This window comes from Phascolarctos cinereus, unplaced genomic scaffold, assembly GCF_003287225.1.
Source record: "Phascolarctos cinereus isolate Bilbo 61053 unplaced genomic scaffold, phaCin_HiC Scaffold_5;HRSCAF=322, whole genome shotgun sequence".
Lineage (NCBI taxonomy): Eukaryota > Metazoa > Chordata > Mammalia > Diprotodontia > Phascolarctidae > Phascolarctos > Phascolarctos cinereus.
In genome coordinates this window covers 95,133,460-95,155,499 of record NW_027555958.1, presented here as the reverse complement: position 1 = coordinate 95,155,499, position 22,040 = coordinate 95,133,460, and the positions used below count along the sequence as shown (strand labels likewise).

At 35.5% G+C, this 22,040-nt stretch overlaps 1 protein-coding gene across 9 annotated transcripts in view; it reads left to right on the top strand.

The window, feature by feature from the left end:
* The window catches only part of ARID1B (AT-rich interaction domain 1B), a 551,542-nt gene that overhangs the window by 323,786 nt on the left and 205,716 nt on the right, over positions 1 to 22,040 (top strand). For 5 of the 9 annotated variants that reach the window (XM_078155061.1, XM_078155059.1, XM_078155066.1 and 2 more), the window contains exon 5: positions 17,531 to 17,572. The exons of the other annotated variants lie outside the window; for them this stretch is intronic. In XM_078155061.1, coding sequence (XP_078011187.1) covers positions 17,531 to 17,572 — 42 coding nt within the window. The remainder of the gene's footprint in view (positions 1 to 17,530; positions 17,573 to 22,040) is intronic. 9 annotated transcript variants of the gene reach the window in all.

Here is a 22,040-nt window from a genome sequence, read left to right as displayed (position 1 = left end):
TAAAACAGATCCAATTGTTAACTGATTATGTCGAGCTTTTTGAAAACCTGTACAGACAACTTCAGGTTGCACAAAGATTTGAGTTCGAGATTGAAATCTAAATATTGCTTACAATCTCACCTCTATATATATCCTTTTGTTTTCTTTTTTATCCTACTCACCCTAAATACTCTGTTACACTGACCCCCACTGGTTAAAGTTGGTCTGAGATTGTTTCTAAATTATTAATGTATTTGTAAAAAGGTATCATGTTATGCTAGCTCATAGATTTTAAAAGAATAGAAATATATCAACAAATGCTGGACCTTATGTATGCAGTATACCTATTTCCATAAGCGTTTATTGCATCAGGAGATATAGTAATTGCTGAAGGTATATTTTAGCTATCTGATGCTATACTAGATACAATATACAAATATTACCCCTCTCTAGCCAGTTTGCCCATTTCAAGGAATGCCTAGTGTGAGTGATTATGCTCGAAATGTAGTCATGTGGACATTGAGCTCAGATTACATCTTAAGTGGAGGCATATACCTCTACCGTATTGTCATTGAACTTGAGAGCTCATATGTTGAAGGGACAAGATTTGTTTTAAGCAGTCTAATGTGGCAGTGAAATCCAGTTTGGAACTATGTGTGGTTCCATAGCTTTGTCTAGCATGCAAACAAAGACATGCAATTAAACTGTTTCAGGAACTGAAATCAGCTTTCTTCCAACACTCCTGTTATATCATTAGATGTGTTCTTATTAATGGAATGATGAATTGAAGACCTTCCTGTATTTATGTTGTTGGCCTAGCAGTAGCTTGGATTTCCCATGTCTAGACAAAAATTGCATCCATTGGAGATGCCTGGGACAGCTGTTTGTAAACTCTTAGTAAGACATGACATAAATGAACTATGGCTAAATCTGTCAGTGACTGGTTTCCTTTTAAATTCAATTGTACATTGTTTATTTCAAAAAAGCACCTTTTGTGGGAAAAGCTGTAAAGCATTTGTATGCATGAACAGTGTCCACATCTCTCAGAAGTGCTGAAAAGGCCTGCATGGACTGAGTAGCATGGAGATTAAAGCCCTAGCCTTTCACCTTAAGGAGTACAGTTCAAATCCTCCATTACATCCCAAGTAAAATGAGCTTTGTGATATAAACTCAGTCTTCTGCTTTTCTCAGACCACCATTTATATAATTGGGACTCAATTCCCAACTCCAACAACGGAAAACTAGAGGTTTTCTAGACATTTCTTTAGAGTACATTAATTTGTTTTGTTTTGTTTTTCAAAAATACAATGTTACAGAGATCTGAGTTAGAGACCAAGTTCAGTGAGGAAGGTTCTCTCTACAGTTTTGTGAAGTGCTTCAGATTTAGAGATTAGGGCTTATTTTCTTTCTGAATGCACACTGAAAGAGTCTGCTACTGTTGTGTTGACAGTTTGTTATTTTCTCATATACCTCTTTAATCTTTAAAATTTAGAGCTTTTTAATATGCTATTAAACAAAGAAACCACTGTTATTCATACATCAGCCCACTGAAAATTAACAAATCTTTTGAAATTGTCATAGTGAAAAATTCAGTTCTAATCTAGGAAACTGTGAAATACTTGTAGTTTTTCCTCAGTTTAATAACTTAAAATAATAGAGGACTGAAAGACATTCTGACCAACAACAATAGAATTTCATTTTAAACTTCTGGCCTTTCAAAATAGGCATGGAAAAATTACCACATAATTTAATTTTAAAAATTTAAATGTAAGTGAAAATTTTAAAATGTCAACTTAGCTGTAACCAATTTCTTAGCTATTTGCCATCATGCCAATTATGAGTACCTCCATATTTAACTATTACAGATTTCATTTTATTTCTAAAACATTTAATGAAATCTGTTATATAGTATATCTCTGGTTTTCTTCTCTTTCTCCTTAAAAAATCTTTAGAGTTAAAAAGTTCTTTTAATACTATAGAGATACATTTAAAAGTTAACTGTCTTTTCTCTCCTCTAGACAGTTGTTAAGATTTACTTTTAATGTGTTCCCAGAAAAGAAAAGGTTGACCTGATTTTGCCAAGTAGTGTTGCTTAGAGTTTAACTAGAGGATCACTCATCCTTTCTAAGTTTGTTCCTCAGGGAAGGGAAGAAATTACGTGTCAATGATCTTCCTAGCCAATGATGTTCTCTAACATTGTTGTTTAACATCTAAGAGCCTGCAGTATTCTGGGTGCTATCTCAGATAGATGAAAGAAGTGGTCCTTGATATGAAGCAGTTTTCTTAGTAAGGCAGATCTGCAGATCAAGGGCACTTGCTTTTTCAAAGTGAGTGCCAGTGAAGTAGTTGCCTTCTCCTTTGGGCTAACTTCAGTCCCCCTAGCTATTCAACTTTGTTTCCCTCTAATTGTAGCCAGAAATTCCAGACAACCAATCCCTAATTCTAAAATGGAGAGCTAAGTAATTTTAATTAATTCTCAGGTTGTACAAAGGTACCTATTCCCTCTTTACTTCCAGAGTGTTAAAGACTAGAGATACTTCAAAGATGTGTTTAAGGTACTTCTCTAAAGAACTAATGTTGATCAGTTTTTAAGCCTAGAATTAACTTAAAATAAATTCAAGTTGCGAAACATTTCTAACAGAACCAGTCCCTATTTCCTAACCTTTTCCCTTTGACCTATACAATCTTAATAAAATCTCTTTTTGGAAGATAAATTCTTGTAGACTTTAGGTAGCAGTGTGGAAACTGAGAGATTGCTTGTCTTTTAGCACACTTACTCTTGTCTCGAATTCTTCCTGTAACTAGGTAGTTTTGTGATCCTGGGAAAATCCGGTTCCTTGAGTGTAAAGTGGTCATAATATAATAGCACAGCCTTATATGGTTGTCATAAGGATCAATTGAGATAAAAATCTATAAATAGATTTGCAGACTTTTAAAATGCTGTGTAAATGCTTACAATCACCATCATCAACAACTCTCCTTTTACCCATCCAGTTTACATCTTTATCTTGGTATTTTTTCTTTGCTTATCTCTTCCCTAACATCCTGTTTCAGTCGATAAGAAATACCTAATTTGGGGCAACTAGGTGGCGCAGTGGATAGAGCACCAGCCCTGAAGTCAGGAGTACCTGAGTTCGAATCAGGCCTCAGACACATAACACTTACTAGCTGTGTGTGTGACTCTGAGCAAGTCATTTAACCCCAGTTGCCTCACAAAAAAAACCAAAAACAAAAAACAAAATACCATATTTTCATGACAGAAGACAAAAGGGTATTACAATAAGGACTAGACATAGCAAAGTGAAATAATATTTTATTTTTCTGATCCAGAATTAGGTTTTATGAACAAATAAATAGGAACCAATTAAGAAATTATTGAATTATATAAAGCCAATATATGGACCTTACATATGCTCTACCATGATTTCCACCAACCTTATTTGTTGAGGATAAGGAAACAAAAGCCCCAACACATGAGATAATTTACCCAAAAATGGCAAAACTGGAACTGAAATCTTAGCCTCCTGATTTTCAGCCTACTGCACTCTGCCTTAATGCATCCTTCTTGCTTCTGATTATAGCTTTTGGTTAACTCAAAGCAATAATCCTTTCAAATTGGTCCTACTTGAAATAATTCCCGTTTTGGGGGGGGGAAGGCAGCTTATTTCAAAATTTTGAGATTAAGTTTTAATTGTATCTAGTCATCCATTCCCATAATCTTATTTAAGTGATGAGATGACCTTCATTACTGAAGGTATAACAAAGAAAGTCTTAAATAATGTACTTTATATACTTACAGTGTTCATAGATGACCACCCGAGAATTTTTAGGGACTATTTGAGTCTACCTGGGGCAAATATTTGTTCAGAGTTATTTTACAAAATGTATGAAGTTGGAACTATGATTCCCATTCTCTTAAAGTTAACTTGTTGGTAGGCTTTCTCATCACAAAGAAGGCAAATATTTCAGCCTAACGCCTATTAACACCATTTCTCCCACTTCCAAACTCAACACAAATCATAACAGTACAAACAAATCAACTCACCAAACAGAATAAGGCCAAAATGTGAGGTTTTTACTACACACTGGAATAGGAAACAACTTCTATGGCTTTCTCACCCAAGAATATCCCTCCACAAAGCTGATGCTCCCCTTTATGGTGAGTTCCTTCTGTAGCCATCATTTTGTGAAGGGGTCTTCTCCCATCGCTGTTCTTTGATTTAGTGACTTAAACACCTTTTCCTCCCTCCTTGTCTCCTTTCCCTCAAGGTTTTTTTTTTTAAATATTACAAAATAATTTTACCTCTCCAGGGACATTTTCAGCTTCATCTAATCTGTTATCAGTCTTTGCGTCCATGATGCATCTTTATGCATCCTTTATATTTATTGTTGTTTTGTTGTTCGGTAGTTTCAGTCATGTCTGACTCTTCATGACCCGCCATTTGGATTTTTCCTGGCAAAGCTACCAGAGTGGTTTTGCCATTTCCTTCTCCAGCTGATTTTACAGATAAGAAAAGTGAGGCAAACAGGATTAAGTTTCTTGCATATGGTTACACAGCTAGTAAGTAGCTTAGGGCACATTTGAACCCATGAAGATGAGTCTTCCTGGCTCTAGACCTGGCATTCTAAGCACTGTGCCACCTAGCTGCCCTATTTATGTTTGTTAGACTCTACCTAATATATTTATATCTGTGCTATCTATTTGTATTCATTTTTTATTTGCTAAGTGATTGAAAACTCTCAAAAATGGGGCTTTATTTGAAAGGAACTTTTCTGACAAAGTCATTGGTGCCCTTTTGAGTATGTCTTTAGTTATTTACATAGTCATTATAATAAATGTGGCTTTTTCAAAATTTACTTGACTATGTTTCTCCTTTTAAGTATTGCATACTAATTGAAAATAAGATAATCTTTAAAACTTTGCATTAAAGAAGAGACATTTGTACTTTATGAAAGTGCCTGATCATTGGCTTGAAATATTTTGTTTTTAAAAATCCCTACTATCTGAATAAAGAGATAAAGATTGCTTAAAATATTACAGAATTATTATACTATTGGAATATTTATTAAAATTGAAAATATTCAAAGCCAACAAACAATTGCTTTGAAGCACTGAAATAGTGCTTCAGATATTCATGTTTATAAAGTTTGGACAAATTACAAATTATTGTTTTCCCACCCCAGTAATAGCCAGAAATTTTCTGTAATGCCATTTATCCATCCAAGGTGCTAACATGGTACTGCCTCAGAATTTATAAATTCTGTTTGACAGTATTGTTAGGGGCCAAGGGAGTAGTTCTTTTTTTCCCTAACTCAAGCCTTGTCTTATTTGTGGATGATTGTGGAGAATCTTTAAAATAAATACAAATCTTAATTTGAAAACTGAGTTTTTAAAATGAGTACATAGGGATAAAGATATTGACTACAAATGTGAGAAATATTATTGTACTAGAGTTGTAGAATTGTGTATACACAATTTACAGAAAAAAAAATTTGAGTGATTATCTTCTTTATAGAAATCTTAGTCTTTAAAAAAAATTCTCCAAAACTAGTTATTTCAAATAGCAAGACCCTCTGTTTTCAGTTAAAGCCTAATAAAACATCCCTGACATTGAAGGGCAAGAATCTTATGCCTATTCTTGTGTGTGATCTTTCAGGCCTTCACTTTATGTAGTTATGGTTTGGTGCACATGCCTTAATCCTCTAACATTGTAATCTATGTAATAAATTACCCAGGTTATAATGGTTTTTGTACTCTATAATTTTGTACTCAAAATTATTCTTAGAGAAAGTTTTTCATATTTGGAGATTCTTTAATTCAGTATAGACAAAAATGAATTCCTTCAGGCGACAGGTGACTTAACCATTTGATTAAATCCTGGGCAGAAAAGGTCAAACACCTGCCTCTTAAAAGCTGTAAGCTCTAGCATGTTGTATAGTTATGTTAGATCCTGTCTGTCCCTCCTTTTCCCACCCAGCCAGTGGTTTGGTAGTCTTTATTTTACTTCCTGACCATTTGAAGGAAGTTTACTCTCAGAAGGCTGTGAAAGATGGAAAAGACAGGTTGGTTACACAAATAATGAGTGTGATTGCCCCCTCACTTAATGTATGCTGAATGAGAGTCCCTAAGAGACAGAGATTACATCTCTTCATGGTACCAAAATCATGATTCAGGAATGAGATTATAGGGACATTTTAGCCTCATCAGTGCCCACTGGAGTTGTCTATGTCACTCATCCTAAAACTGTCCCAAGGCATTTTCCTTTCTACTCTATACTATAAATTTCTTGGGTACTTCCCCAGAGGTAGAATAAGTTTTATTTGCTGTATAAAGTTCATAAGGGCTCTCAAGGTTTCTGACAGTTTCAGCACGTTCCTTACCTGTTCTCTATACCCTTAAAGGGTCTTTCATTTTTGTTTTTATTTTTTTAGCCTCTTGCTTAGCATAGTGCCTTGTAACTTAGTAGTTGCTTAATACATGTTATTTGTATCAAGAAGCAAATATGTTGTATTGAGAAAGGAGAAATACTGCATAGTAGACAGTGGAAATAGTCGAATATGGATCCCTTGTGTTGGGGGGAACAGTGAAGTGATTTGGGTTACTTAGTTACATTTGGCCGCTGTTAGGATTAAGACTGGACCTGTGATTTCACCATTATTGAGAAATTTAGGATGAGGAAAGTTCCTCTATCATTGAAAGCCAGCACTTTCTCTGCCCCTTTGAGTTAAAGCATTGAGTGGTTGTGACTTGCCCAAGGTCACATAGCCAGTATGGGTTTAAGGCAGAATTAAAATTAAACACAGTCCTTTTCAGGCATGGAAGCCAGCTCTCTGCCTACCACACCAAATTGTCTCTCCTTTGATCACTGTTAGTAATCATTTATTAGGCATGCAGTGTGCTCAGTATGATACGAAGAATATTTTCTAGTTATTGTTAGATATATTCAGATAGTATTTATTCTACTAAGCAAAATAAAACAGTCTAAGAGATCATTGTATGTTCTTTCTACCACCAGCTAACCAAATACAGAGCTGTTTCAACAAGCTGTGTCCTGTGTTGTCTGTACATGCTAATAAGGAAAATGAGGAGAATTAATAAGCAAGGGTAGTATGCCAGCAAGGTTTTATACAATTTCTTGAAAAGCTTTCCAGTCCTTTTATGAATAATCATAAAAATTAGGAAAAAACAAAGCAGTTGCCTCAGTTGCTAGAATTCAAAATTGCTAATTCAATTTGGGCAACAAGGGGATGAATGTCATGAAGGAGGCAATGAGCTGCTTGCCCTGAAATTTGTTTTCTTAAATTCTTGGTTGTGTGTGATATTAGAAGACAGTATGAACTAATGATAGTTCGCTTTTTCTGCCTAACATGCTTAGAAAGCATTTTTAAAATATCCAAAATGTAGAAATGGTTCACGCAGTATTGGCCTCTACAGCCACACCCCTGATTGGCCACTACTGACCACTATTGTCAGTAGTGATGTTTTTAACAAAATTATTCTTAAAGAAATTTTTTCATATTTGGAGATTCTTTAATTCAGTATAGACAAAAATGAATTCCTTCAGATGACAGGTAACTTAACCATTTGATTAAATCCTGGGCAGAAAAGGTCAAACACCTGCCTCTTAAATGCTGTAAGCTCTAGCATATTGTGTAGTTATATTAGATCCTGTCTGTCCCTCCTTTTCCCACCCAGCCAGATTTGGAGCTTTATATAGTTATTGATGGAATTCTCTCCCTTGAATGTATTAGACACACAACGATTTATCCTCCCTGCTCCTTCCCGCTCTTTTTCCTAGCCTCAAGCCAGTAGTGAGGTATGTTGGTTATAGATATGGTTCCTTCTTTTGGACATACTTGACCCACTAAAAGACATAAATTCTTCCTTTTCCTTCCCTCCTCTTGGAAGAAACCTTTCCCTGCCCTCCTTAGTCTTTGTGACTTCTGTCTGAGATTATCTCCAATTTATCCTATATCTATCTGCTTTGTACATAGCTGTTTGCATATTATCTCCCCCATTAGACAGTGAGCTCCTGGAGAGCAGAAGCTGATGGATTGTTGTTGTCTGTCTGTCATATTTCTTTATACTTCCCAGGGTTCAGGACAGTGCTTAGCATGTGTCAGGCATTTAATAAATGCTTGTTGACTTGACTGACTCAAGTCTTTTTCCTAGCTTCCAGCCTTCCATTAAAACCACAAATTAAATTGTTATAGTTTCAGTACCACTCCCCCAAAACCAAAACCTTGAAAGCTATGTGGATCGAATCTGGTTTTCACGTGTGTAAGGTGTAGCAAGGTATGTAAGAGAGTGCTAAACTAAGAGGTAAAATACTTGATTCTGATTCCCACTCTAAGATTAACTTACTAATATTTGAATTTGACAAGTTTTGTAAGCTTTGAACTTCATTTTCATATCTATAAATGGCGAATACTCCACCTGCCACCCCTTCCCCTCCTCTTCTGGCATTCTGCATCCTTCTCCCACCAATACTAACAGCTTCATCTGTGAGATGTTGGCCCACTATGCCACTTTCTGGCCATGGCATGTCAGAAAGCTTTCACCTTTCCTTTTCCCTCTTTACAACTTTGTGTTGTTTTCCTTACAATGGATGTTAGGTGCTTGAGGTTAAAGGTTGTCCTGCTTGCTTGTAGTTTTATTTAGGGCAGTTAACAGAGTACCTTGTGTGTATAAAGTTCATACATGCTTTATCATTCATTTTCACTCATTACATTTTAAGGTTGTAAGAGATTAAATGAGAAAATATATTTGCGAGTATTAATGAAGAGCTATATCATAAGTATTATAAAAACAAAATATTTTTGAAAGGAATTTTTATAAATAGTCATTTCAATTCATTGGTGAAGTTTTTAATTTAAAAGAACACTGTTGTGCATTATATTTGTAATACCAATCCCTGTTCAAACTGTTTTATATAATAATAGTTCACATTTATATAGTATTAATTAATTTTGGTGAGGGGAGCATATTGATAGAAGAATTTTAGTGTCTCGCACACACGCACAGAGCTGGATGTCAAATTCCCACTGTAAGTTTTAGAGGAAAAAAAAGGTGATACTATATGCAGTATATTTCCAAATTAAAAAAAAAGTAGCTATGAAACTAGATGAATTCTGTATTAACACATTTCTGTAATTCTATTTTGATGAGTGGTTTGGGCATTTAAATGGATTTTTATGCCCAAAATGATAAGATGGGAGAGTAGAAGGTTATTGCTATTTAGGGGCCAAAGCAAAAGAATTGAAAAGCTCAGATTTATAGTATAAGTTTCTTTCTCCAGGATTTAACCCTTGAAAAGTGCTTTACAGATTGCAAGAAGACACTTTGATTATTGAGTAAAAGGGAAGGAATGATTGCTAAGGAAAAGTGTGATCTAATGGAAAAAGCACTCAGATGTCTCTAAGATTTTTGTGTTCTAAACCTGACTTTGCTGACTATTCTGCCTTCAATTCCCTTATGCAAAGTTTACTTTTCTGCACTTGTATACCAGCTTCTTTCTAGGAATTAAAATCTCTTTATGGTTAGCATATCTGTTCCTACAACGTCTTTTGTCACAAGGAAAGCTTGGTCATTATGTCCTAATTTTTCAAAGTAAGAGGACACTAGAAGAAATGAATGATTTGCTCCTTAGCATACAGTTCCATCTGACTCTCCCTATTCAAGAATTACTTTCACATAACTATCCTAGTTTATGTCTAAGTGGTAATGAATGAACAGTCTCCTTTTGAAAGACTGTGAGAAAAATCTAGTGATGATCTCGTTTTCTTTGAATAAATAGAGATGACCCTTCTATTTATATTTCAGTTTAATGAATACCACCTGAAAATTACAGCTGGATGCTAAACTGTATTCTGAATGGTTAATGATACATTAAATTATTGAAGACAGCACTGTGCAGTGGGAATAGCATTGGATTTAGTCCCAGCGGACAGAGGATTGAATTTTGTGTCTGTTACTTCTTGTTTCAGCCGTGTCTGACTCTTCACGACTTTGAGGTTTTCTTGGCAGAGATATTGGAGTGATTTGCCATTTCCTTCGCCATCTCTTTTGGCAGATGAGGAAACTGAGGCAAATAGGGTTAAGGGACTTGCCCAGTGTGTGCTGCCAGATTTGAACTCAGGGAGATGAGTCTTCCTAACTCCAGGCCCTGCACTCTTCACTGTGCCACTCAACTGCTGCAAAGTTACTATTTTTTAACCTCAGACAAGTCATTAACCTATCCTTTCCCGAGTTCTTTTCTTTGTAAATTGAGGAATTGCGACCTTGATGGCCTTCTAGCTACAAGTATTACAGTGGAGTAAAAGACCTGAGTTCCAATCTAACCTCAGACACTGTGACCCTGGGTAATTCACTTCTCTTTGGACTGCCTCAGTTGCCTAGATAGTTATGAACATCTCTCTAATGGGGTTATTTTGAGGATGTACTGGGTGAGATAAAAATTTATTAAAGCACTTAGCACAGTGCCTGGCACAAAGTTCACACTTACCAAGTACTTGTTAGCCTTCCCCCTACCATTCTAGCTGTATCTTGTGATCCTGTGTTTCCTACAATGAAGTTTAGTTTTCAAGATGTCAAGCTCAAATATTAACAGTAGTTGTTCAAGTTTTTGTTGCTTTATATTTGTGGGAGAATGCTAAAACCCAAACTCTGCCCCCATTTCAGTCAGTAGCCATCTCCAAGAAGGATACAGGATCAAACTATGTGTCAACAAAATGCCAAAGTCTAACATAATTCCCGTTGTTGGCACCATATCTTTTTTCCATTTTGTACACCATCTTTTAAAATTGTTTTGAAAGCACATGCTCTTCTGGATTATTCCCAGTCATTTGCTAGCAGTGGCAGTAACAACACCACCACTACAAAAAAAAAATCCTCACAAAATTAGTGAGCACTGGATATCTTAAATGTCTAGTATATTTAGAATTGTTTAAAAATCTTTTTTGGTATTTTCTAATTACACTCTTAATTATTAATACCTTTTAAGCAATTGGGGTTGGATGTCATCATTCTCATTGTTTTTAGTTTTCACTCTACAGTAACTTTTAATTTTGTAAGCACTGTATTTCCTTGAGCAGGGTGCATTGGAGCCTCTTTATTATAGTTTTTATAGTGATGGAGACAAACTCCCTGTGATTCCGTTAGACTTATTCAGTCTGTTTTCACTGAGAGAGTAGTGTCTGCCTTCCTTTTGTACTTTTAAAATTGTAATGGTGATGCATAAAGAGATAAAAATAAAATCAATGTCACCATTTAGTTGAGTAGAAAGTAAATTTTATGAGATTATTTGTTACAATTTTTTCTCCTAGTTTATAAGTGAAAATAAGCAACTCATTTTTCTTCTTTGAGGTACATCATTTTCTTCTTTGATTAGAAAATGAAATCTAAAAATTCTGAAGCCCACCTTTACCAGATTTATTGACTACCACCTGAAAAATTCAACTGGATGCTGAAATACCTTCTCACTCCCACTAGAGGGGGATTCCTTCCAACCTACATTAGCAGACTTTTGAAGAAATAGTGTGGGATAATCCTTGGGTGGTGTTGCATCTTTCTTTAATATTAAACTGAAGTTAATATTCAGTTCATGAAATCAGTTGTTCTTTACTTTATTTATAAAAAACAGAAAACAAAGAATGCAGAAATAGAGTTTCATACATTAAGTAAAAGCTTTATAAGTTTAAGTTTATAAGTTTAAGCCCCTTAATGCTAGAACAGTCTTTACATAACATGATACACACCTTCATTTTCCAGCTAAAGAAATTGATGATCAAAGTGATTAAATGACTTGCTCAGTATTATTATACAACTAGTTAGTTACATAGTTGATTCTAGAAACTGTCTCCTGACATTAGTCCACTGCTTTTTTTTTAAAAAAATTGTATTATTGGAACAAATACAAGATTTTTTCTTGAAATATTATTACTTTTAAAAAATTTCTTTGGAAGCTTGACAATGCTGCTTTGATATATGGTGGTTGGGTTCACATTTTTTTTTTTTGAAGAAAGACAACAAAAATACTATAGAGCTTATAGGTATCTCAGAAGGCCTCTACTTCAAACCCCTCCTTTTTTCAGGTAAGTAAAACGAGTCCCAGAGAAGCTAAATGATTTGGTCCAAGGCTGCACTAGTAATAAGCAGTACCAGAATCAGGATTTGAATGCACATCCTCGTGACTATTGTTTATTCTCTTTCCATTGCTTCATGCTTAGTAATGACTATTTTTTCTCTAGTATCATATGTAATTAGAATCATCATCTAAGATATTGTGATCACTAAACTTATCTTCAGTTCCATTTGTAAACTTTACATTCAGATTATTTTGAGTTAGTCAAATTATAGTTAACTCCACTTTTTATGCCAGTTTTTTTGATTTGTGCTTCATTAAGGGAATATAAAACTAGAGTTGATGTTGTTAATGTATAATTGCATACTTTTATATGAATTTAAAATACTTGAATGCATTTGAAAATATGCTTTGTCTATAAGTGATGAGGATAAATGTGGTGTGCATATTATGTTCCACCGACAGTGTGGAATAGTGTTGTTGTTGTTCATTTGTTTCAGTTGTGTGTGACTCTCTTCGACCGCATTTTGGGTTTTCTTGGCAAAGATACTGGAGTTGGTTACTACTTCCTTCTCCAGCTCATTTTACAGATGAGGAACTGAAGCAGACAAGGTTAAGTGACTTACCCAGAGTCACATAGTTACTAAGCACGAGGCCCGATTTTAACCGATGAAGATGTCTTCCCTATTCCAAGCGCAGTGCTCTGTGATGCACTGTGCCACTTAGCTGCTTGTGTCATAGTATTTAGAGAGCTTATTTCAAAGGCAGCCAAACTTGAGTTCAAAGTTCTCAGACCTATCTGAGTGAGCCTGGGTAAAGCACTTAACTCTTCAGCGCTCTCGGCAAATCTTTAAGATAATAAGTTGCCAAGCAGTTTAAATATAATTGATAGGAGTTTTCTCAATGGGAGTTCCCCAAGAATTCACATGTTCAGAACCCTACCATCCCCTCACAAGTGTTCTGTTCCCTGTTCCTCAGACCTACAAATCAGTGTACTATTATAAGAAATGCCCACCTGTCACTTCAAATTCAATATATCAAAAATGGAATTAATCATCTCCCCTTCAGATTATCCCTATTTCTGTTGATGGCATTACCATTCTCTTATTTAACCAGGTTAGAAACTTCAGTCATCCTGGACTCTTCCTTTCTTCCATTTCCTCTGGTGAGGATAGTGTAAGAATCTGTTCCCTCTTTTCTGCTCCCAAAGACACCTCCAATTTAGTCCGTACACTAATTACCTCTTTTTGACTTCCTTCTCCAGTCATTCTTTAGAAGTTGTGAAATGTACACATCTGATCACATATCATTCCCTCTCTCAGATTTTCATTAGCTTCCTCGTCGAGGCTGCATATTACTTTCCACTGTGGACCAACTCTAATCCTTAGGAATTTTTTTCGGATGTCCATCCTAATTGTGGCTCTTTACAGCTTCCACTCATTGCTCCTTGTTATACAGTCTGGGGCCAAAGAGAACAACTATAGTCAACTTGAAGATCAGGTCCCATTTTTTTCTCCATCCTACACATTCCTAATTCCTTCAACTGATTCAACTTCATCTATGACGTGAGCTCAGTTCCCCATCCTAGTTACCCTCCAGCACACTCGCCAGTGTCTTTCTAAAAATATGATACACAGAACTGACTACGGTGTTCCAGATGAAGTCTGACAAGGCATGGCATCTATTAGCTCCATATTCCTGGAAGATAGGCCTTTTTATTAGTAGCCAAGGTAGGTCCAATTATTTGTTTGGCTGTGGTATCACACTGCTGCCTAATTTTGGGCTAGCAGTGCACTAAAACCCCGTATTTCCCCCCTCCCAACCACTGCTGTCTGTTCAGTGCTGTGGGGGGACTTTACATTAAATCCTATTGAATTTGGACTCCAGCTTTAGCCTGTCACAATCCTTTGGAATCCTGACTCTTTATGCTATTGTGTTGATGGTCCCTTTCAGTTGAATGCTATCTATGCCTTTATCTTAGACTTTGGTAAGAAGGTTAAATAGCATCAGACTAAGCACAGAACCCTAGGGTGCTCCCTCCATGCAGATCTCTTGCCGCATTGTTTTGGAACCATTAACAGCTACTTTGAATCTAGCTAGCATCCAACCAAGTACAGAATCAACTTGATTATATTATTGTCCAATTCATATGTCTTCATTCTTCCCATAAGATTGTGAGTTATTTTATCAAAAGCTTGCTTTATACAGTGTCTTCAGTATCCTCTATTATCTGGCTTCCAGCTTATTTTTCCAGCCTTAATTTCTTACTTTCCCCCTTCAAATATCGTTCATTCTGGCCAAATTCGAGATGAAGCCAGTAATTGACCCACTCTAGTTTTTGCTCATGTGCCCATACCTCTTCAGAGTTCTGGAATGGATTTAATCAAGCATCTGATTTGTGCTCAGCATCGTGTATGGTCTGAGAATACAAAGATAAAAATAAAGGAGTCCCTGACCCGAAGCAAGGCACTTACATTTTACTGCGGGAAATGATACCGTGTACACATGTAAGTAGAAACAAAATACATACAAAGTACATATAAGTTATAGCGCAGGGGAGATATGTATCTAAAAAAAGCCTTATTGAGGACTCACTTTAACTTGGATTTGAAGAAAGGTAGGCTTCTAATAGTTGGAGATAAAAACAGGAATGTTGTCAGGAATGCTGAACAGCCTAAAAAGTGGATATTGTGTACAAGGGAATAGCAATATTAGACCATTTCTACTGGAATGTAGAGTAGATGGTGAGAAAGAGTAGTTTCCAAAAAACCTGGAAAGCAAAGTAGAGGTGAATTATAAAGGAATTTAAAAGTCAGACACGTTTATATATTTTTTTAGAGGCAAGATGGAAACAGTAGTTCCTCTCATAGAGTAGTGCCATAGAGTGATATTTTAGAAATATTATTTTGGTACCTGTATAAGTATGGGTATGGAGGAAAAAAGTGAGGCAGAGAACCAGTTACATCCAGTATTCCAGAGAGGAAGAGATAAGGGCCTAAACTAGCATGGTTATTGTATGAATGGAGATAAGTGGATTGATCAGAGAAAGATTGTGGGGTTAAAATCATTGAGACATGGCAACTTATTGTATATAAATGGTGATAGAGAAGAAGAATTGAGAATGATTCTTAGGTTTCAGTCCTAGGTGATTAGAAGGGTTGTGGAACCTCAACAGAAGTAGAAAGTCAGGAAGAAAGGAGGGTTTCATGGTATGCATTGAATACGGAACAAAAAAATGTCAAGGCCATGGACTGACTGGTCATGTGTCAAGAGTAAGGGCCAATTGACCAGATAGGTGATGTGCTCCTTTGAAATCCATTAAGAAGCCTAGAAGATAGTTCTCAGAATGAGTCATTGAAGGCTCTCCTGGAAGATATAGACAATAATTGCATATGATTAGAGACCATAGTAGAGGAGATGAAAGTGGGCCTGTGCTGGAGTGGTAGCTGTGTGAATGAAGAGAAGGGAATGTATTGGAGAGATGTGTCAAGAAGGCAGAGTAGACAAGATTAGTGAACTGATTGGATATGGAGGTGGGGAGGTCATGATGGAAAAATCCCTCCCTTCTTTCCAGGTTTAACATGCTAGGGGCCACCTTCTTGCTTAATTGTGCCCTTCCTCCCTAACTGAATTTCTCTGGCCTTTCTTAAACATTTTAACTTCTGTTATAGTTACTTGTATATGTCTAATTCCTCTAGCCGATTTTAAGTTACTTGAGAACTGAGTCCATTTCGATTTTCTATTTATAACACTGGTACACTGTCTTAAGATTACAAGGTAGATATTGTTGTTGAATCGAATGCCATTTACTGTCTACAGTAGAAAAGACTTCAATTTATTAATTTTCCTTTTGTGTAAACTTTTAGTCTGTGTATTCAAAGATTTTATAACTTGAATAAACCTGGCTAGTGGGGAGTCCCAGACTCATTCAATTCAAATGTCCTTTCATAATTGAAATAGTTATTTACCAAGGGCATAATATCAAAGCAAGTTTCTGGGCTTAAATAATTAGCTTTGCCAATTGAAATGTAAACAAATGTCATTCATTATTCTTCTTTACTGTGGCCATTGATTCAATGATTTAATTTTTAGCTGGTTACATCTGCAACATATGATACTGAATCAGTTTCATTTTCTCTAATGTTTCTTCCTCCTCTGTTCATTACCTAAGTCATATTCTCTTTGACTATTGTGTACTTTTTACTACTCAATATCAGGTAGTTGTGTCCTCATAGCTTTCAGGAAAGCACTTGCAAAATAAAAAAAACACACACACACACACACACACACACACAGTTTGTAAGTAGAATGTTTCTGTATTTTGTTTTAACCACTCTCACTTTCCAACTGGATTGAATTCTAAGTGGAATGATTACCTCTTTATTTTCTTTCCTTCAGGAGAGAATCCAATTTTGTTTTATAGCAAATGTATGGGGATATTTTAACATGGTATAAACTGTCAGCTATCTACACATGTGTGTGTATGTATACACATGCATATGCATACATACAACCACAAATCCCCTTTTCTAAAAGATTTATAACTTGATGTTGAAACCTACTCCAGGCCAGATTTTGCCATGCAAACCCTTTAAGCATTTCAGTTTATTAAACATTCTTTTCTCCTTATGTGTGCTAAGTTCTCTTTTGAATCAAAAAAACCAAAAAAACTCATCCACCAAACAAGAAGACTGTAGTGCAAAAGAACAGCTGTTATTCCTCCTAGTTCCATCAGCTGAGTTGTCTCCTAACTCACAAGAAGACCGATGAGCAATTTCAGTTATACTGTTTAAGTTAGCTGCTTGCTACTTCTTACCTCCTAGCTTTTTCTTTGGCTTTGCCTTTCTAGCCTCCGTCTCAGAAAGTCTTGCTCTGCAGCATTCCAAAGTTTCAGGACAGTCTACTTTGTTCAGGACAGGACAAGAAACTACTGGTTAGCTTTCAGGTGTGATGAAACTCTTTCAGGGAGCATAAATCCCGATTATAACACTTGTATTCCATATCATTGCGAAGGCAAAAGAACATAATCAACACTTTCTGATTTGAATGTGGGATAGCAAATATTCAAATGGTATCGATCCTTCTCCTAGACAGTTTTGGTTGTAAATAAATCGCCTTGATTTTTCTCTATTTTTACAGGAAGCTGATGTCAATGACTCAGATACATTAGAACAATCTCTTCTTCCTTTAGCAGGAGTTTCCTCTGTTAACAACCAAATCGAAGGGCTATGGGACCTTTGCCTAAATCTACAAATGTCTTTATATTCAGTCCGTGAAAAGACTGGGAGACTTGTACATTTACTCCTGGATGTCTGAATTTGATCAGGTCATTTCCCTGTTGCAAGATTAGCAAGTAGTATCGGAATTCTTGGTGTCAGACTGAGTCTGCGCTCTGAGTTCTGCGTTTAGTTAGGCTCAGAGAAGATTTTTGTTAGGTCCTAAATGATTTTTTCTCCTTATAATTGCAGGTTGAAGTCTTGGCCTCGGAGGATGCCGCCTTTGGACTCAAGGTGTGTGGTTTGTTGTAGTTTGTTATCTGGGTCTCCTTAGTTTAGCCAGTTGCATTTGATGACCTCAAAATAAAAAAATTTCTCCTTTAATATTAAGGTTCTTCAGAAATTCCATTTTTCCTTTTGAATTGAATTCAGAATGAGAGGACCTAATGTTTCCTTTTTTTTGTTCTCTCATCAAGGGGGCAGGGGTTATCAGATGTTGGAAGGATTACAGTAATAGCTCCCATTTCTATAGCGCTTTAACATTTGCAAAGTGCTTTCCATATATCATCTCACTTGATTGTCTCTTTGGTTCATAATTCATTTGATTATTATAATTAGGGAAAGAAAAAAAGGGGTCACAGATATACATTTAAATTTTAGTTACCTCAAATGATAGCTATTAAGTGGCAATCTATAGTTCTCCATTTCTTCCTCATTTTCAGTAGTTAAGCAAATTGAGGACAAACATTCAGCATTATAATGTCAAATAGCATGTGACAGGCTATTTTTTCAGGAACTGGTTCTATTGTACAAGTTCATTGATCTTACCTTAACAGCAACAGAGAAGTAAAAGAATTCATTCTTGTCATAATTTCTTAATTGTAGCAAGTGGTAGGGTTATTAGCTTTTACTTTGGAAAATGGGGTCATTTTCTGTTTCTGTGAGGAATGGTGACAGCAATGTTGGGTTACATAGAGGCAGTGATTAATCCCTGCTTTCAAGATTAAAAAGTTGAGAATCATATAATGCTAAACAACTGATTTGAAAATGTAGTCTATTATTCTGGTTAATAACCAAATATCTAGATATTTGTATAAAATTAGGTCTGCCCAATATCTGCTTTTATTTTTTTTAATTGTTTATTGTGTAGATGAAACAATGTGTTGAGCCTGTATTTTAAATGACTTGCTACAGTGATGTGACCAAAAGCCTGGTATTCTGAGGTTAATAATAATTAAGAACTTATAAATACCATAAATAAAATTAAAGGGAAAGCAGTCTAAATTAACACCTGATAAGAATCTAAATATTTGATAGAATAACTTAAGGTTATGCCCTTAATATATGATTTTCATGTTGTGATATCTGACAAAATGATTTAAAATAAATTATTTAAAATAGAGCTACTCCAGTATTGAAGTATTTCGTATATGGTAGTCTGCTATATTTTCCATTTTGTATTTAATGCCCAGCGTGCACACAGAATATTCATTGAATATTTAATAAACCTAGAGGGCCAGCTCTTGTGAACTCATTTCCATAATCCTTCAGAGTAGCTGGGTAAACAGAAGTATTACTGAAGATTACTGTAGCCAATAGCTCTTACAGTCTGACCCATCAAAAAAAAAAGGGGGGTGTGCTTTTCTTTTTTAACTGAGCTTCCAGGTCGTCTTCATGGTCTTACGATTCAACCCTATAGAGTTTGAATTCTCTTTTTAATAATAACTAATTTGAAGGTAAAGATATTAAATTAGGCAAATCTAGTGCCAATGTGAGGGGTGAAATCCAAAGTTCCTTCTTATGGTGTTACAAAAGACTTCTTTATACAAAAACCTGGAAGTCGACTTAAAAAAATAAAAGTTTGAGTACATAACTTTATCAAGATTTTACTTTTCCTTATTTGTTTTGGATATTTACATCTATCTACTTAATATTTCTTTATAAAGTTTATAAATTTATTTGGAAAAGAAAGTTAGCACCTGGCCTAGTGATGATAGGTCAATAATATCCTATTGGAATAAAAATGATAACATATCTATAAATGTATATGGTCACCCTTCGAATCTCCTCAGAAATGAATTCGGAGTGAGGTGGTTTTTGTTGTTGTTTTTGTTTTTTTTAATTTCTTACTTTTGTCAACTCTACTCCTACTAACACTACTTTCTCCCCGCCCTCTCAAGACACACAAACAAACTTATTTGAAACTTAAGATTATAGGGAAGAAATGATGAATCTTTGGAGTTTTTTGTATGTTATTGCTTATATATAGATAAAGATGGTAAAGCCAACTTTACAAAAATTCAGAGAAGCATTCAAAACCATTATAATTATTACTTTTGTCTTACTGTTAACAGCAACAACAAAATCTCTGTAATATAGGCATACTATATTTTTGTTACTTTTCAAGGATAATGTCGCAGGGTCTTCTGTTGAATTAATTCTCCAAGGTCCCCTATCTCCTCCTCACCCCACGCCATCCAGGTCACTGGTAATTTCTAATTTAAATTAGGGGAAACCCTATTTCAGAGTTTATCGATGCATGCACATTTGCAAGAAGCCAGTATTTAGAGTACATGGGCAGGCCTCGACTTACGGTAATTCTTATTTATGAAATTTATGAAATTATGCCCATTTTCATCTGACAGGCAAGCCAAAATGCATTATGCTCCATTTCTATAAGGCCTTTTGATTGTTCTCAACCTTAGTTTAGCTCTCTATCTCCTCAGTTTTGAGGTTTTTCAGTTCAAGAGAGAGGGGAAATGATGACACAGCACAAGGAGACTAATGAAAAGGTGGAGAAAATGCTCTTTTTAAGGTGACTTGGAGGTTTTGAAAAATTAATATGTATATTCCTGTGATTGGAGTAATGTGATAGATTTCATGTGAACTTGTAACCTTACTCCTTAGGCAATTCTAAAAAGATACTTCCCTAAAAATATCTTTAATAAACTGATTGCTTTGAGGAATGATACTGTCTGGTGGTATATAGGGACAGTTAAAATTTTCTTATAGTAACATCTCATACTAAATCTTTATGAAATAAATATGAAGTCCTCAAAAATGAATAATGAAATGAAAAGCAGTGTTTAAGTGATTGTCACACATAATGGAATGAGTAAAATTGTGGCTGAAATAGAAATACTTTTTGTTTTGTGCTCGTGTGCCCTTTTTTTGGCCATTCTTCAAGACAGAGTCCTGAGATTACTTGACACTCTCAATGAACAACATGGTAAGGAATCAAAGGATAAAAAATTCAGTGCAAGTCAGTTCATGCATTTCAAAGGCAAATAATCTTTGCATACTAGAACTGTAGAAAGTTGAGCTGCTCCTTCTGATGAGACAGCAGCTCAAGAAAGTAGAAAGGCTTTCTGCTTTTAAGTATAGAAGGACCAACAACTTGATTTCTAATGCTTCTATGTTTCTGTGGGAAAATTGACGAGAGGAAAAAAAGAAAGAAAAGAATAGTGAAAAAGGTATTCGTAGGCCCATTTTTAAAAGCATCGTCAGGTCCCCCACGTCTCTCCTGATTCTTCTAACTGTACTTTTCAAAGTCAACTTAAAGAAGTTTTAATAACTTATGTGTGCCTGATAAATGGAAGGATGTTCTAGTTTTGATACTCTACCGTCATGGATACAGTCTTAAGTGGCTGGTTATTGTATAGCATCGTGAACCATGAAATAATGCCAGTCAATCTCAGTCTTTTCCCAGGCAGCCCCTTTTTAATGTTTCCTTAAAATATTCATAGACATCTCCCCCCACCCATACCCCTACCTTCTATGATTGTAGTAAAGTAATAGTAGTAGATTATATTAGTAATGGTAAAATACACAATAACAAAAAGCTATGATCAAATTAAGTAATGCTTTAAATCAGTTTGCAATTTATTATCATTAATAATTATAGCTAGCATTTGCAAAACATTTTACAAACATTTTCTCATTTTATCCTTACAACAGCCTTGGGAGGTAGGTGTTGTTATTATCTCCATTTCACCAATTAGCAGACTGAGGCAGATGTTAAATGACTTTTCCAAGATCACATAGGTTAGGTAATAAGTTTTATTGCTGAATCCAAGTCTGGCACGTTGCCTACTATGTACTACTTAGCTAACTAATTTATTCATCACTACAGCATTTATTGCATTTGTAGAATGAAATCTGTATGTGGTGGATCACTTTTTGGATTGTAGATGGTGAATATGATTATTTCTTTTCACCAAGTCATGCTTCATGTTTTTGGTGAGCTAAAAGAAAATGACAGATTTGACTATTTGAGGATACCTTGAAGTAAAATTGCAGCTTCTTCCGTCCAGCAGTTGGGAGCCCAGTGGTCTGGTGGAAGGAAAACTGGACTGGAAGTCAGGTGACCTGGGGGCTCCCATCCTGCTTCTTTTAGTGACTGGGTTTTTTCCTTGAAGAATTATCTTAACCTTTCTGGGTTTTAGAACCCAAATTATCCCTTGTGATCTATTACAGCCTCTTCAGATTTTGAAATTAATGATTTTTATGATGGTCTCGGGGACAAAATGGTTTATTTAATTTTCCTGTTTGTGGTCACTCTCCTAAATTGTAGGCATCATTACCTGTATCTTATCATTATATTATTATGGGAAAATCGATTGCTGTGTATGAATTTGTCTTAGAGCAGCTCTTCTAGGAACATAAACCCCTTTTAAGGGGTGTATGTATGTTAGATTTTTCAAAATTCCTACAGTGAGCTTATAAATTAACATGTTACTAGGGTTATTTTGGGGCACTTAGG